Here is a 15222-nt window from a genome sequence, read left to right on the forward strand (position 1 = left end):
CGTTACTAAAACGAGACGGTTACGGTTGGGGGACGTCTTTAGGCCGCCTGTGTTCGTAAAAGCTGAATAATCAGAATTATATCAAGAGAGTGCTGACTATAGCCTTTAAAATCTCTCTCTTTTTCCCACATAAGCTTGATTCTACGGTGACAAAAAAACAGCATTGAAGAAGATTTGTTTGCAGGACTGAGCTGAAAACTGGGAGGAGAAATTAATACATGATTATGAATCTTAATAATCACAACCTACAAACAGATGAACGCATGTCTAATTGTTTAAAACACATTCCAGCAGAGGTAATGCATGCTACAACCTTTCCTCCAAGTAATAAAAAAAAAGCACTTCAAAAGCAAATATAACATAAAAAGTTATATAAAAATATATAAAGGGTATTTTTTTTATATAAAATAAAAGCAAATGAACACACACACACACGAATATATATAAAATATATTTAGTGTAATAACAATATATTTTATAAAAAGTAGTTAGATTAAAAGAAAAAAGATATCATGAAAGCAAGTGAACACTATATAGAAAGTATATATTTTTAATATTGTTTTAATTGTTGTTTTTAATTGCATAAAAGAAAAGGCTAAAATAAAAGCGATAACCACTATATATATATATATATATATATATATATATATATATATATATATATATATATAAAAATATTTATTATGCATGTTTATATAACATTTACATTATAAAAAGTAATATATTTATTTATGACACATGCACATTATAATTTGTCCTTTAAATAATCATTGCATCAGATATGCAAAAAGTGCTGTGTGGTGTAAATATAAACACTATTTGACTTCACATAAATATGCACGTTTGTCATTTTATCTGGCATTTAACGCAGACATCAGAAGTGGATGACTGGCGCTCAGCCCGCTATTTCTCAGGAAGCCTTTCTTAACTCTAGTGAGGCCCAGTCCACCCAGAGATCAGGTTCATGGGTGGAGAGGGTTATTTTCTGGTTTTTATTTTTTCTTGTGTGCTCTTATTTGGGCTTGTGTGAACCCCAGGCTCCGCCCCGGGCCCCGAGAGCCGCTCTTATTTAAAGGGGCTCCTCACCTTGTGTCTCTGTCCCAGTGGAAGCATCAGTCTTGTGATTACAACTTGGTGAGTCCTTCGATCCTCCGGAGAACCTTCTGCATCTGAAATCTCTTTAGCTCTTTAGTTTTGAGTTTGTGCGGCAGGTTTGTGAGGACGTAACAGTTAGAGAACAGATTTAACAACTCTGGTTGAGCAGATAATCTTACAATAGTGTGTGATTTAAAGGCGTTTCTGGTGAAGCATCAGCTTAGTTTGAATGAAGGCAGGCAGCTGCAAACAGAGACTCGTCGAGCTCTAAATAGAGCATCTGTCCTTCAGTCTTTCTTCAGCTGGAGGTCTTGAGCTGCCACGAGGAGATATGATTTCACTAACCCTTCATGGACAGAGACGCTGATCGCTCTAGGCTATTATTACTGAACTATTCTACACTAAAAACCTAAGCTGCATGCAATTCATACAACATGAATATGTGATTTAGGTGAGTTTCTAACGAGAATGATTTGTCTAATTGACAAGTGTAAAATCGTTTGGATAAAATCATCTGCTAAATGCGTTAATGTAAATGCAGCTGCTCTAAGAACTAATCATTTAACATTTTCTGTTTTCATTTTAGTGTCAATTAAAGATTTAGTATTTTTAAAAATATTTTAAATTCCTTTTTATGTTTTCATGTAAGTTAAAATTTCATCACGTTTTATGTTTTAGTCATTTTTATTATTGAAAAATATATATATTTTGCTACTCCTTTTAATGTTTTCATCTTAATGTTTTAGTAGCGTATTTTTATTAGTTTTCGCAACATTTAAATTTGTTTACATTTAAATTTTCCGTTGTTCAGTCGTTTTGATGCTTCCATTTATGCTCTCTATTTTCATCTTAGTGAAAATTGTTACATTTTTAAAAAGTCTACACATCTTTTATTCATTTTTATTTCACTTTTCGTTAGTTTGGCATTCTGGCAACAAGCAGAAGTACATTTTTGTACAATGTAAACTCAGTCTCTGTCTCTGACCGTTTCCTTCACAGACCAACCAGAAAACCAACCATGTGCGACGACGAAGAGGTCACCGCCCTCGTGTGCGACAACGGCTCTGGCTTGGTCAAGGCTGGATTTGCCGGAGATGACGCTCCCCGTGCTGTCTTCCCCTCCATCGTCGGCAGACCCCGTCACCAGGTGCGAACACATCTGCCGAACATCACGAGCGAGGAACCGCTCCGCTGCATGCTCTCTAACCTCGCTTCTCTCTCCTCAGGGTGTGATGGTGGGTATGGGTCAGAAGGACAGCTATGTAGGTGATGAGGCTCAGAGCAAGAGAGGTATCTTGACCCTGAAGTACCCCATTGAGCACGGCATCATCACTAACTGGGACGACATGGAGAAGGTGCGCGTCTAGTCTCTTCTGGTTGAATGCATGCATGTGGCGTTGTGACTGACACAGTGATGTGTGTGTGTTCAGATCTGGCACCACACCTTCTACAATGAGCTGCGTGTGGCCCCCGAGGAGCACCCAACCCTGCTCACCGAGGCCCCTCTCAACCCCAAGGCCAACAGAGAGAAGATGACTCAGGTACAGAGGAAGATTCGGAGGGTTTCTCAGAGACACAGTCAGACTGCTTCATGACGCTTGTCTGCTTTGCTCTTGCAGATCATGTTTGAGACCTTCAACGTCCCTGCCATGTATGTGGCCATCCAGGCTGTGCTGTCCCTGTACGCCTCTGGACGTACCACTGGTGAGGCCTTTAATAAAGACACTAATCAGTGTTAGAGTTAAAACATAAATGCATATTTTGGATCGTGCAATTGTGCAATCAATGCAATAGTGCTATGCTATAAATGCAACAAGCTGAAAAAAAAAAAAGTTGGAAAAGTTTCTTGCTTTGAGAGATAAAACCAGATTCTGTTTCACTGTAATTCCCTGTGATGTCCTGCAGGGGGCATCATCCGTTAAAACATCTATTTTATTTTTTCATTAATTTTGTAATAAGTTCGAATCACGTAACAATTATTATCATATACCATTATCGCTTTTATTAATATATATATATATATATATTTTTTTTTTTTAGTAAAATTTTAAATAATTTAGTGTTTTCTCATTTTTAATTAGTTTTTATATATAACTTGAATTCATTTTTATTTTTATTTTCCGTTTTCATTTCAGTTTAAGTTTTAGTCATTTGTCTTATTGTCATTTTTAACAGGTTCTACAGAGTATTCATTAATTTTTATTTAGGTTTTAGTTTATCGTGTTACCTTGGCAAAACATCAAAACCGATAATCATCACAAAAATAAAAAATAAAGTATTTATTTCTCTCGAGTTCAAAGGCAGATTTTTTTATATATATAAATATTTTTTTTTTATAACAATGCTGTTTTGTTCCGCTTTTGGCGCATAAACATTAAATCGAACATTTATCAAATAAAAGTTAGGTAGTATTTTTATTATTTATTATTTTATTATTAGTTTGTTTGCTTATTTGACATGGGTTATATACTTTATTAATCTTTAGGGCTCTGTCATTTATGAAACTGTCTCACAGTCTCGTGCGTGTATAACTGTAATGCCGTGTGAGATCAGTGTATGAGGTCGGTTCCCGGTGTGCTCCGCAGGTATCGTGCTGGACGCCGGTGACGGTGTGACCCACAATGTCCCCGTATACGAGGGTTACGCTCTGCCCCACGCCATCATGCGTCTGGATCTGGCCGGTCGCGATCTGACCGACTACCTGATGAAGATCCTGACAGAGAGAGGCTACTCCTTCGTCACCACCGGTGAGTGCGCTGCAGTCCGCGCGCGAGAACACGTGCGCCAGCAGCACGAGCTAATAACGGGTTAATCTCGCCTCTCCGCAGCTGAGCGTGAGATCGTGCGCGACATCAAGGAGAAGCTCTGCTATGTGGCTCTGGACTTCGAGAACGAGATGGCCACCGCCGCCTCCTCCTCCTCCCTGGAGAAGAGCTACGAGCTGCCCGACGGTCAGGTCATCACCATCGGTAACGAGCGCTTCCGCTGCCCCGAGACCCTCTTCCAGCCTTCCTTCATCGGTGAGTCTCGCGAGATCGCGGTTTGATTGACAGGCCCTGCTCAGTGCTGATGACTGAACGCTGTGCTCTCAGGTATGGAGTCCGCTGGGATCCACGAGACCGCCTACAACAGCATCATGAAGTGCGACATCGACATCCGTAAGGATCTGTACGCCAACAACGTGTTGTCCGGTGGCACCACCATGTACCCCGGTATTGCTGACCGCATGCAGAAGGAGATCACTGCTCTGGCCCCCAGCACCATGAAGATCAAGGTGAGAAGCTGCAACAATACATTAGAGACTGTGGGAGGTCATGGGTTCGATTCCCATTAATGCATGAACTGATCAAACCCACACTTTGAAATGCAATGCACGCCTTTTTAATTCAATGTAGTTGCCTATATGCATTATTAATTGCACTTTTGTCATAGATAAATAAGTATTAAATATGTTTTACAAACTATTTATCAACGTTACATTTCTTAGTGACACTCTACCATAATTATGTTAGTTGATGCATTAACTAACAAACAGCTTTATTAATCTTTGCTTTATTTACATCTTTAAAAAAAAAAATCAGTCTATTAGTAAATGTTGAAAGTAAGATTAATAAACACTTTAGAAGTATTTTGATTCTTAGTTCATGTTAACTAGTGGAACCTTATTATTATTATAAAGTGTCACGAATCTCTTTTGAAGTGTAGTGAAAGTGTTTCAGACACTCAGTGTTTCTCCGGTCTCTCTGTAGATCATTGCTCCTCCCGAGCGTAAGTACTCCGTCTGGATCGGTGGCTCCATCCTGGCTTCCCTGTCCACCTTCCAGCAGATGTGGATCACCAAGCAGGAGTACGACGAGGCCGGTCCTTCCATCGTCCACAGGAAGTGCTTCTAAACCAACCACGACCTCAGTCTCAGCCGTACATTTGTACCGTCTCTTTTACTGTATATACATGTAATGTTGTAATAAAAACAGATTAACAGAGAACAGTGTGTGGAGTTATCATTAACGTTATTTATTTATTTATTTTTTTGGCATGCATGCATGACTGCATCAACCCAAAATGCATTAGATTAAATAATGCCCCCCAAAAATACAGAGGTATACAAAAACGTGTCAGTGTTGATAGAAACATCCTGAGTAATTATGCCAATACCATGGTACTATAACAAAAATAATTCCTAAAATAGAATGCATTGCATTCTATTAAATATGTATGGAAGCCTGTTTCTGCTACAGAATAAAAAAAATAAAGTATAAAATATATATATATATTTTTTTGCAATTTGAAAAATAAAAGTATAAAATAAATACATAAATAATTGCAATATATAAACAAGCAGAGAGGAAAATTAATTAATTAATTTATTTTTATTATATGATGGGAACTACAAAAATGAATTTTTTTTGGGGGGGGGGGTCATTTCAAGAAAAAGGTCAGATAAAAAAATAGCAACTAGCTTTTGTTTCGGATATTGGCTTCCATATGTATGTTTTATTACATTATTTGGGCCTGGTTTTACAGACAGGGCTTAAACTAAGCACGGATTATACCATAGATCACTTTAGATCATTTAAATCACTTTATAAACAAGGTAAAAACACTACTGATGTGCATCTTGAGATAAAACAACAAAACTGACATATTTTAAGATCATTCAGTACAAGTTTATTTCAGTTAAAAGAGCCCAGATATCCTTTTTAGTCCAGGATAAGGTTTAAGACGTGTCTGTGATACTGTGATAGTACCATGATGTATCATGTAAATGAATAAATTACATAAAGTTTTACATTTCTGTACAGGGGCTATGGATGAAAATAGCATTTGGCTAATTCTGGTACATTTACAGAAGTGTTTTCATCATGCACAATGTTCCTGTCAACTAAACAAATCAAATGACAGAAAAAAGGTACAAGAAAAACCGGAACACAAACAAACAAACAAGAACTGGTACACTGACTAGCAGATTTGGTCAAATATCCCACTGTTATATGTAAAGACTAAAGAGTAACCGGTGTAAAAGTACGTTATGTTTCAGTCAGCAGATCATCGGAAACACATGGCACTAATATGATCCCAGCTCTTGTTCTGACTCGTTGTGCACGGCTCTGTTGTTCAGGAATGCATGCTATTTATTATGTTGCAGGTCAGAAACAAACGCTCTGAGCATCTGCTGCGCCATCAATCACGTGTGTCACGCAGAGGAAGGGCGGGTCTAGCCCTCACGTGACTCATCGCGAGCCAATCAGAGCGCAGGGAACGCGTGAGTGACGTAGGCAGGGCGAAATTTGAACGTCTTTCTCCGAGCTGCCGTTGTGAAGACGGGAAGTAAAGCGGACACACAGGAACAATCACTGGGTTTATATGGCGATATTTAGACTTTAAAGACGATTTTTCATTACATAAAATGAGGTTTAGGCGAAGCTGAGGCGGAAATCGAAATATGAGAGAAGTTTGTTTGACTTTAAGCGGTTAAAGTGTGTCAGGCGGAACTCTGAAGGAAAATAAGCTAACGTTAACTTAACCATCAGAGTTTGTGTTGAACACATCCAGATCGTGTTAGACCTAAAGCACCTTTTAACTCAGTACCTCTCATGTCGAGTCGTTTTAAATCCGTCGTAATGAAGGTTTTGCAGAGAAATGTGGTTCGTCTGGCCGTCGTTCAGCATCTCCGCTCGGTTTATGGAATAAAAATCAAAAACTGGAATAAAAACAGAAACAAACAGACACCGACGAACACGGTGAGTTCATAAAACATCACGAAACACTGATTTTATAACAGAAATCTGCTTGTTTTGTCAATCCACGGAAGTGTCTCTATGTAGACAGCAGCAGTTTTAGGCAACGATTCACAAAACCCTATATTCATCACATTCATTAATAAAGAGGGCATATACACCTCAAAATGCTGTCTAGAAAGGCTCTAATGAGATACATTCATATATAAGTGTGTGTGTGTGTGATTAATGCTCAATATTCACCAGTGTGAGTTGTTTTAGTTGCATGCTTTTCTCCTAAAGTTACTGGGTCACAGTTTCGTCTATTGATCTGTTCAGAAACTTGATCAACTTCCTGTACATGTGGTTTCTGTAATACCAAGATGAGTCAACACATCTAAAACCCTAAAATGTGTTTACAAGATCTATAAAACAAAAAAGACATTGGAGAACAAAGCACCTCTTCTGTGTTTATTGGCTGGTGTAGAATCGGAGCAGGAAGTGTGATTGATTACAGGATTGGTGTTTCTTCCACTGATTGTTCTTGTTGGTGTTGTCTCTTGTTTCTCCAGATGAAGGTGTTTGGGGTTGCTCTCGAAGGTTTGCCACACTGTCATGTGTTAGACTACGGAGACGTGCCCTGGTGAGACACACACATGCCTTCTAATATATTCAAACCAATAACAAAGACACTCTGGTTGATGAGAGACTAAACCAATGGAGTGTGTGTCTGCGTCCCACAGCAGTGATTTAAACCATGGAGCTGACTGACACATGCTTGATTGATTCTCAAAGTGAAGATGTGTACAGCACATCTCGTGAAAGATTATTATGAGTGCACAAGATCTCTGGGATGTGCTTTACCATTAAGATGAAAGCAAACGTGATATCAGCAAAATATGAATAAACAAAACATCTGCCTCATAAAATAATTTATAACAAACTATAGAAATATTTTGCCTGATGCTTTTGACACTTTTACCCTATATTATTATTCTCTATATTTTATAATTTTATATTTATTTGCTCTATATTTTATATACTGGCCCTTTGTTTCAGCTCTCCGTTTAGTTTTACTTTATTTGACCTATATATATCCCCATTTTTAAATTATTTTATATTTTATTAAAGAGCAAATAAATATATTTTCCTTTATATTTTGTTTTATTTTATTTATTTGTTTTTTATATATTTGCCCTGTTTTTTTATTAAAATGATAAACGTTTCATTAGCATTTTAGTTCTATTTTATTTTTATGTACTGTATATGTTTTATATACTGGCCTTTTTGTTTCAACTTACCATTTAATTATTTTACTTTTTTTGATGTATATATATCCCTGTTTCTGATTAATATTATTATATATTTTTGTATATAATAAGTGCAAATAATAATTTAATTTGCCCTATATTTTATTATTGTTTCATTTTATATTTATTTGCCTTATAATTTTATGTATTTTCCCTGTATTGTATAAAAAAAATGCACCATTTATTTCCCAGTTTTATTATTTTATTTGCTAATTTTTTTTATTATACTTACTTGCACTTAATTATTTTTTGTCCCATATTGTCCCCACTTTTTATATTTGCCATTTATTTCCTTACATGTTATTACTTTTCATTTTATTATTATTTAGATTTTTTTCTATATATTTTATTTTAGCTTGTATTTCCCTTTTTTATATTCATTCTTATGTGATTATGTTATGTATTTGTCCTATATTTCCTTGTATTTTATACTTCATTATTGCCTGTATTTGTTAATGCGTCTCCATCTCCTTCTCAGTTTTATAGCAGATGTTTGTACGAGTCTCCTGGAGCATCTGGACACCGAGGGGCTCTTCAGGAAGTCTGGTTCTGTGGTGCGGGTCAAGAGCCTCAGGGTGAGTGTTCTCCGCTTCGGTTCACCCGAGAGACTCGGACCGGTCGCGTTAGTGAACAGCGACTGTATTGTTTGACCCTGTAGGCCCGACTGGAGCAGGGCGAGGACTGTCTGTCCACTGCTCTCCCGCTGGACGTCGCTGGACTTCTGAAGCAGTTTTTCCGTGAGCTTCCCGAACCGGTTCTGACCCCTGACCTCCACAGTGCTTTCCTGAAGGCCCAGGAGCTGCCCACGGATGAGGAGAGGACTTCGGCCACGGTCCTGCTGTCCTGCGTGCTGCCCGACAGGAATCTAAACACACTGCGATACTTCTTCAGTTTCCTGAAGAGCGTCTCCCAGCGGTACGACCACAGCAATGTCTCCGTTCCTCTCCAATCTCTAGTTATGATCATTATCAGCTGTTTAGAGGCTCTTCCCATGTCCGAACACATGTAAAGTGTGTGTGTATCGCTCTGTTGTTTCAGATGTGCTGAGAATAAGATGGACAGCAGTAATCTGTCGGTCATCTTCGCTCCTAATCTCTTTCACTGTGGAGACGGCGGGGACAAGATGAGCAGCAGCACAGAGAAGAGACTCAAGCATCAGGCAGCGGCCGTGCAGCGGCTCATAGACAACGCTCAACACCTCGGTGTGTGTGTGATCACATTATTAAACACATGTGAATCAGGCATTTTAGAGGATATTTACTCAAGTCCCGTGCAGTTTACAGTTCGCTAAGCTTTGATATGTTGGGTATGTATTCACACATGTAGTTGTGAACGGCTGATAGTGGGAGGAATCTCACCGATCTGTTGTCGTCTAAAGGTGTGGTTCCTCGGTTCCTGATGGAGAAGGTTCCTGTCATGTTGGGTTGTGATGCTGGAGTGTTTTCTCCATCGTCTGTGTCTCTAGAAGACAGTAACGCTCACTCAGACCTGAAGAAGAGCAACAGACGCAGTTTAGGAGGTAAGAACCATGACATGTCTTTGTCCAAACGACTGGTTCGAAGGAAGCTGGATGCGGTTAATAATGCATATGATTAGTTGAATGGGCTTGTTTTGTATTCCAGACATGGTTAATGGAGCTCTGAATAGGTTTAAAACTAGTAGAACCCCAACACATACGCCTCAGTCTGATGGAGCAGGTGGAGGTGGGTGGATGTCCTCATGTAGATCAGCTTCGGATGCTTTGTTTGTGTCTGCTTCATGCAGCATGTAGATGAGTCTCGTTCTGGTTTCATTAGGACACGCCGTTGATAACATACAGCTCGATGTTTCTCCTTCAGAGCTTGTGTCCTCTACTCTTAAACCATTTCTGCTCCATTCTCAGTCCGTCGCTCAAAGCTTTCTGTCATTCTGAACCCTTTGCTTTGAAAATGGCTTCTGTTTAACTTCGCTTTTCCTCTCTGTGTTGAATCTGCAGTCGGAGTATTTACACCATTGGTTTGCAATAATTACCATTTCTTAATGTTTTGTTGTTGTTGGAAAAAGTCTCTTCTGCTCCCCAAGCAACTCTTATGTTCATCAAGGCTGCATTTATTGATCAAAAATACATTCGATATAGTGAAATATTATTCTAATGTAAATCATCTGTTTTCTGTGTGAATCTGTGTTACAGGGTTTTTAAATTGTAATAATACTGTTCATCAAATAAGTGCAACCTTGGTGAGAAGAGACTTCTTTAAAAACACTTTAACAATAACTCTGGTTCTTCTCAGTTTTCTCCAAAGCCACTCCTGTCATCATGACTCCGAACTCCAAGCGTAAGCTTCCTGTCGAGTCGACACACACTTACGGGTTCTCGAGCAAGAAACGCAGGTCCATCAAGAAGAACCTGGGCCTGGAGCTGTTCCCGAACGCTCTGTTTGGAGGAGCGTCTACACCTGGATCAGGTGAGGTCCTGCTGCAGCTCCAGGACTGTGAGTGTGTGTGTGTGTGTGTGTGTGATCATCATGTCCCTGTGATCTCTCAGCACACAGCGCAGCAGGAGCTCTGGACTCGTCTCACAGCGGTTTACTGTCGTCTGTGGGCAGAAACACTCGGGCGTCCAGCAGCTCGGCCAAGAGGACGAGCAGACGACTGAGAGACCGCAGGTACCACACACACCATCATATTCATTTCTGCTTTTAGGATGAGTATTAGTTTACTAACCCTTAAGAGTCGACTGCCAATAGTACAGCGCTGAATGAAGCACAGCTCACACACAAGTCACACACACAGTTAATTGCATGACCAACTTAAACCCCGTATTTTTTGGGGTAAAATGAATCAAAGTATTGTAAATCTGTAGGAAGCTGCATTTTAAAAATTTAAAATGTTTCTAATAAAAGACATTAACATTTACAGACCGCACTGATGTATTGTGTTCATTAAATCTGCTTCATCTGGTCTTAAATGTACCTTCATCAGACCTGCAGAAACCCTTCAGAACCACTGTTTGTCTTTCAAACCCATTTCTCCTCTGGATTTCAGAGCTGAATCGGGGAAGGCCGGCTGTTTCTCGCCCAGAGTCGCTAAGAAAGAGCCTGTGAGGAAATCTCTGCGTCTGCGCTTCAGTTTGGGCAAATCCAGCCGAGAGTCTGTAAGTCCATCATCATCTCTGTCCACCTCCAGCAGAGACTGAACAATCAGCCGCTCGCTCTCGTATAAAACCGTGATTCGCATGTTTATAATGTGAATGATGCTGTCATCTAACTTACTGTATATAATATTTATTCATGGGTGAATAATATAGCACCTTATGAAGTTATGTTAACAGAATTGAGAACTTTAGTTTTGTTATTAATCACGATTTCTCATGCTCCATCTGGAGGCAGTAAAATGTAGGTTATTTATTAATTCATCACTGATATGAACCTTCACAAACCACTGAGAGTAAAAAGCAGCTGCCTCTGTTTCAACAGAACGTCATCACACATTCACAACTGGGGCCGAAGAGGTCAGAGGTCATAGGTTTTCGCCTAGCGACACAAGAGAGTTCTGGGTTTCACTTCACCAAGGAGCTCAGTCCGGCTGTCTTGAACCAGAGTCCCTCGAAAGGTCAGTGTTGTTATTGACACGCACTTGGGATGTTATGACATTCCTCAGACTTTCCTACACGCTTGGATAGTTTTAATCTTTGGAAACAGCGGTCGTTCCTGCAGGAATATTCCTAAATACACTCATGCATTTACAGTAAACGTATGCCACTTGAATTTTCCATTACAAGCCAGTGATATTGTGTGTTCATTATCCTAAATTGACTTAAATGGATGCTTCTGTCTATATTTGATGTCTATATTTTGTATATTTCTTGCTTCACAGGCTCCAAGTTCATCAGTAAATCTGAGGATAACCTTCTGACGCCGCAGTGTGATACTACAGACCACCGGAGCTCATGGAGCAGAGACACTCCTGACGTCGACCTGAGCTTCCCGAGGGATTCCTTCTGTGAAACTCCCATGAGCCTCTGTGTGAAGAGCAGCTCCCGCTCCGAGCCAACCATCATCCTGAGCAAACCTGTTCTTCCCAAGAGCCTCTGCTGCGACAACAGCGCCTTGGACTCGTCCAGTGAAGAGCGCTCTCACACCGGACCCACGCTACTGAAGATCAAACAAGCTTTCGGTGGATCTCACAGTGACCTCCACAGCATCGTCACACAGCAGAACCACGAGGAACCGCAAGACAGCCCTTGTGCAAACTCTGAGGCGGCCGAAACCAGATCAGTGTCTGATTCCAGCCGGTTGAATGATCACAATGTGACGTTCGGTCAAATCGAGATTGTTCCTTTGTCTCCTCTACATATAGACAGCGCTCTGTTTGACAGCGGACCGAAACGGTTTGTGGACACCAGCCCTGACACGTCTCTTTGTCTTGAAAATGAAAGCAATGCTTTCCTAAAAAATGTCTCTGGAGACTGCAGCCAACTGGTCGACGCTTTAGACATCCAGAGTCCCGTGGCTTTCAGACTGGAGACGTCCAACAGAGTTCAATCAACTCCGTATGCAACAAGATCCCAAACGAATAACAATACGTCCCTGCTGAGCGAACTCAAAGAGTCTTTATTAACAGATAAGACCGACGAAGATCAAGCGGAGATGCCACAGAACCCTACTGGAGCCAATGAAGCTCGCCGAATGAGAGTCGCCGAACAGATTAAACGCTTCAACATGATGACGCTGAATTCACCCCAAACCAAAGTGGTCCGATCTCCTCTGAAGCTCCAGCGCACGCCGGTCCGGCAGTCGGTCAGGAGGATCAACTCTCTGATCGGAGGCCGGAAGGACACAAGGATGGGTTGGTGCTCCGCCAGTCAGAGGAAGACCGTGAGTTTAGAAAGTGGTTTGCAAACATCCTCGAAACCCAAACCTCCAGTTCCTCCGGAGAAACCACCGGTCAAAACACTGGAAGACGTCACCAATAAGGCACCAAAGACCAAGTGTGACACCCTCTCAGCCAATAAGAACGCTGCAAATGAACATCCCAAATCTATCCTGCTTCAAGTTTCTGAAAACGATACGAGTCACTACAGAGGTTCACCTAAAAACCCTGTAACTGAGGGAAGGCTGCTGTCAGCGATGAAACCCATTGATCTATAAGTCGCTATTAACTTTAAACTCTTTCTTCTGCAGATGTTTCTCAACTCTGGCATTCAGGGGTCTTAATTTATTTCGCAAAGGTGGGCTTTGATCGTTTTAAAGGTGAATGGTACAAGTGAGGAAATTGCTAAATTTGTTTCCGTATATGGTTTGGATTTCAGGGTCGCTCGGGTTTGAACGTTAAAAACTCAAATGTACGAGAAGCAAACCCTGAGGGCACAATATGAACTCCATAGTTTAAAAATATGCCTGATTATCTATTAGTTTTGCTGTAAGTGAAAAGACGAGATCTTGAAAGTGTGAAGAGTGCTGTTTATCTTTGATTGGTTCATGAGTGTATTTAAAATGAAAATGGATGTTTGTAAATTAGATCAGAGAAGGTTGGATTTGGGAAGTGTCTTATTTACGGTTATTTATGTTTTATGCAAAAACTTGATTTTCTTTTGGAAGGCCTTAAAGACAACATTCATGGTTGTAACTCAATGAAATGTGAAATGTTATGTTAAGCAGTATTATGGTCTTATGTGATTATCCTCAATGCTGTTTTTTTTTATTTTCACTCATGTTGGTTTGCTTTTGTACATGAAGTTAAACTAAACTCAAGTTGATCTGATGTTTTGAAGTTCCTTTCTTCACCACTTGGTGGCGCACTTTGTTCACAAGGACCAAGGTTCTGTATTAAAGTTCACTGGTCTTACATCACACTATTTAAATGGTTAAATGTAAACTATTCTATCAGCATAAATGCTTATGATCAATATTTTCATGAGATGTTCTATCATGTGTCCTAGTTTTGTGGTTGTGGATGATTTATCATCCATAATAGATGCTTTTTTTCACTTTGGGTTAAGCTGACCTCCTTTGGTTTCCAATGCAATTTGCCATAAAATTCAACACAATGAAGAACAGAAATATTTAAAGATTAAATAGAAACATTTCCTTATTTTCCATTTTGCTTGGGGTTAATTTGACCCACAAAACTAGCTGTACTACCAACCCAAGAAAACAGATCTCTTTTTTTTGCCATGACTACTTTAAATATTGTAGTGGCTAGTATAAATATCATCTAATATTATTTATACTTGGTGTAAGTAGTATTTATTGCTATTTGTACTTTCAATGCCTTTTTGTTGTCTTTTTCTCAAACCCTTGCAAGGGTGAAAATGGGTCTCTGACTTATTTTTACTCCTGTAACAGATCCAAAAAACTAAATAGTAATAAAGTTTAACCGTTAAACTCTACTAAATAAAGAAACTTAATTTTATCTTGGACAATTCGGAAGACAAGTCTTCAAATTCGAGTTCACTTTGAGTCTTGATTTTAACAAGTTCTCATGCATTTCATATTTTAGTGTCTGACAAACTAAAATAAAGGGTTTCTTGCCTGATTCTTACGTGTTTTTCAGAGTGTTGATTTTGGGCAAATTGCATGGAAACCAATGGGGGTCAATTTGACCCCAAAACAAAAGTCATAATTTGTGTACTGCCTTTCCAAAAACCACAAAAGTTTCGAAACTTTACATGCTTATTCATAACCCTAAATTAAAAACATCCACCAAATGTCAAAATGAAATGAGTAGTTTAACCAGTATTTTAAGCGGTTTGAAAATGAAGTATGCGTGAAACGCAATCAAAAAAGAAAAATGGTCTAAAATGGTTAATTTCTGTTAATTTCTGGCCTCATTTAACTTACCCTGAAGACAGATCTAGATCCAAACACATGTAATGGACCACAATTTAATGCTTTCATCGTCATTAAGAAGGATTTGGAAGGAATTTGGCCTTGAGAAAAACACAAACTAAAACAGCTCAGGACAAGGAGAGCTTAATAGATTCTTGTACAAGGATCATGTACGTTATATCTGGCAGAAATCAGCGGCAGTGGTTTGTTTTATAAACGACAATACGTTCATATTTGTGCTCAGTTGTTTTGTAGCCAGAAAGAGAATAAATGAGAAACACATGCTGAGAA

At 39.4% G+C, this 15222-nt stretch overlaps 2 protein-coding genes and 1 long non-coding RNA gene across 6 annotated transcripts; 2 read left to right on the plus strand and 1 right to left on the minus strand.

Moving 5' to 3' along the window:
- Window positions 1-979: 979 nt before the first annotated feature.
- LOC127976778 (actin, alpha skeletal muscle) lies at window positions 980-5081 on the plus strand. Its single transcript, XM_052581444.1, has 9 exons — window positions 980-1134; window positions 2095-2242; window positions 2322-2450; window positions 2526-2636; window positions 2715-2799; window positions 3681-3842; window positions 3924-4115; window positions 4188-4369; window positions 4845-5081. The coding sequence occupies exons 2-9, from the start codon at window positions 2114-2116 to the stop codon at window positions 4986-4988; spliced, it is 1134 nt and encodes a 377-aa protein (XP_052437404.1). The 5' UTR covers window positions 980-1134; window positions 2095-2113; the 3' UTR covers window positions 4989-5081.
- A 1584-nt stretch (window positions 5082-6665) lies between these two features.
- Window positions 6666-11222, minus strand: LOC127976782 (uncharacterized). 2 transcript variants are annotated; one of them, XR_008157926.1, is made up of 3 exons: window positions 11075-11222; window positions 7273-7452; window positions 6666-6796 (listed from the first exon to the last, which is right to left on the minus strand). It is a non-coding gene; the product is annotated as an uncharacterized LOC127976782 (long non-coding RNA). The 2 variants fall into 2 exon arrangements; XR_008157927.1 differs by lacking the exon at window positions 11075-11222 and adding an exon at window positions 9481-9590.
- Window positions 6690-13864, plus strand: LOC127976774 (rho GTPase-activating protein 11A-like). Of its 3 annotated transcripts, none has more exons than XM_052581431.1 (12): window positions 6690-6836; window positions 7385-7455; window positions 8601-8697; window positions 8781-9037; window positions 9161-9324; window positions 9501-9641; window positions 9745-9825; window positions 10393-10566; window positions 10647-10767; window positions 11147-11255; window positions 11578-11713; window positions 11978-13864. In XM_052581431.1, exons 1-12 carry the CDS (start codon window positions 6690-6692, stop codon window positions 13249-13251), a joined length of 2772 nt encoding a protein of 923 aa, XP_052437391.1. In that variant the 3' UTR covers window positions 13252-13864. The 3 variants fall into 3 exon arrangements, with proteins under 3 accessions (XP_052437391.1, XP_052437392.1, XP_052437393.1); XM_052581432.1 differs by having other exon boundaries at window positions 10659-10767; XM_052581433.1 differs by lacking the exon at window positions 9745-9825.
- The last annotated feature ends 1358 nt before the right edge of the window (window positions 13865-15222 follow it).

Source organism: Carassius gibelio, chromosome B17 (assembly GCF_023724105.1).
Source record: "Carassius gibelio isolate Cgi1373 ecotype wild population from Czech Republic chromosome B17, carGib1.2-hapl.c, whole genome shotgun sequence".
Classification (NCBI taxonomy): Eukaryota; Metazoa; Chordata; class Actinopteri; order Cypriniformes; family Cyprinidae; genus Carassius; species Carassius gibelio.

Bases quoted from the DNA above. Each gene is read 5' to 3' on its own strand.
- LOC127976778 (XM_052581444.1), top strand. From the start codon at position 2,114: ATGTGCGACGACGAAGAGGTCACCGCCCTCGTGTGCGACAACGGCTCT. The intron at 2,243-2,321 runs GTGCGAACACAT...CTCTCTCCTCAG, and splicing joins TCGGCAGACCCCGTCACCAG to GGTGTGATGGTGGGTATGGG. The intron at 2,451-2,525 runs GTGCGCGTCTAG...GTGTGTGTTCAG, and splicing joins ACTGGGACGACATGGAGAAG to ATCTGGCACCACACCTTCTA.
- LOC127976774 (XM_052581431.1), top strand. From the start codon at position 6,690: ATGTCGAGTCGTTTTAAATCCGTCGTAATGAAGGTTTTGCAGAGAAAT. The intron at 7,456-8,600 runs GTGAGACACACA...TCTCCTTCTCAG, and splicing joins GACTACGGAGACGTGCCCTG to TTTTATAGCAGATGTTTGTA. The intron at 8,698-8,780 runs GTGAGTGTTCTC...TTGACCCTGTAG, and splicing joins TGCGGGTCAAGAGCCTCAGG to GCCCGACTGGAGCAGGGCGA.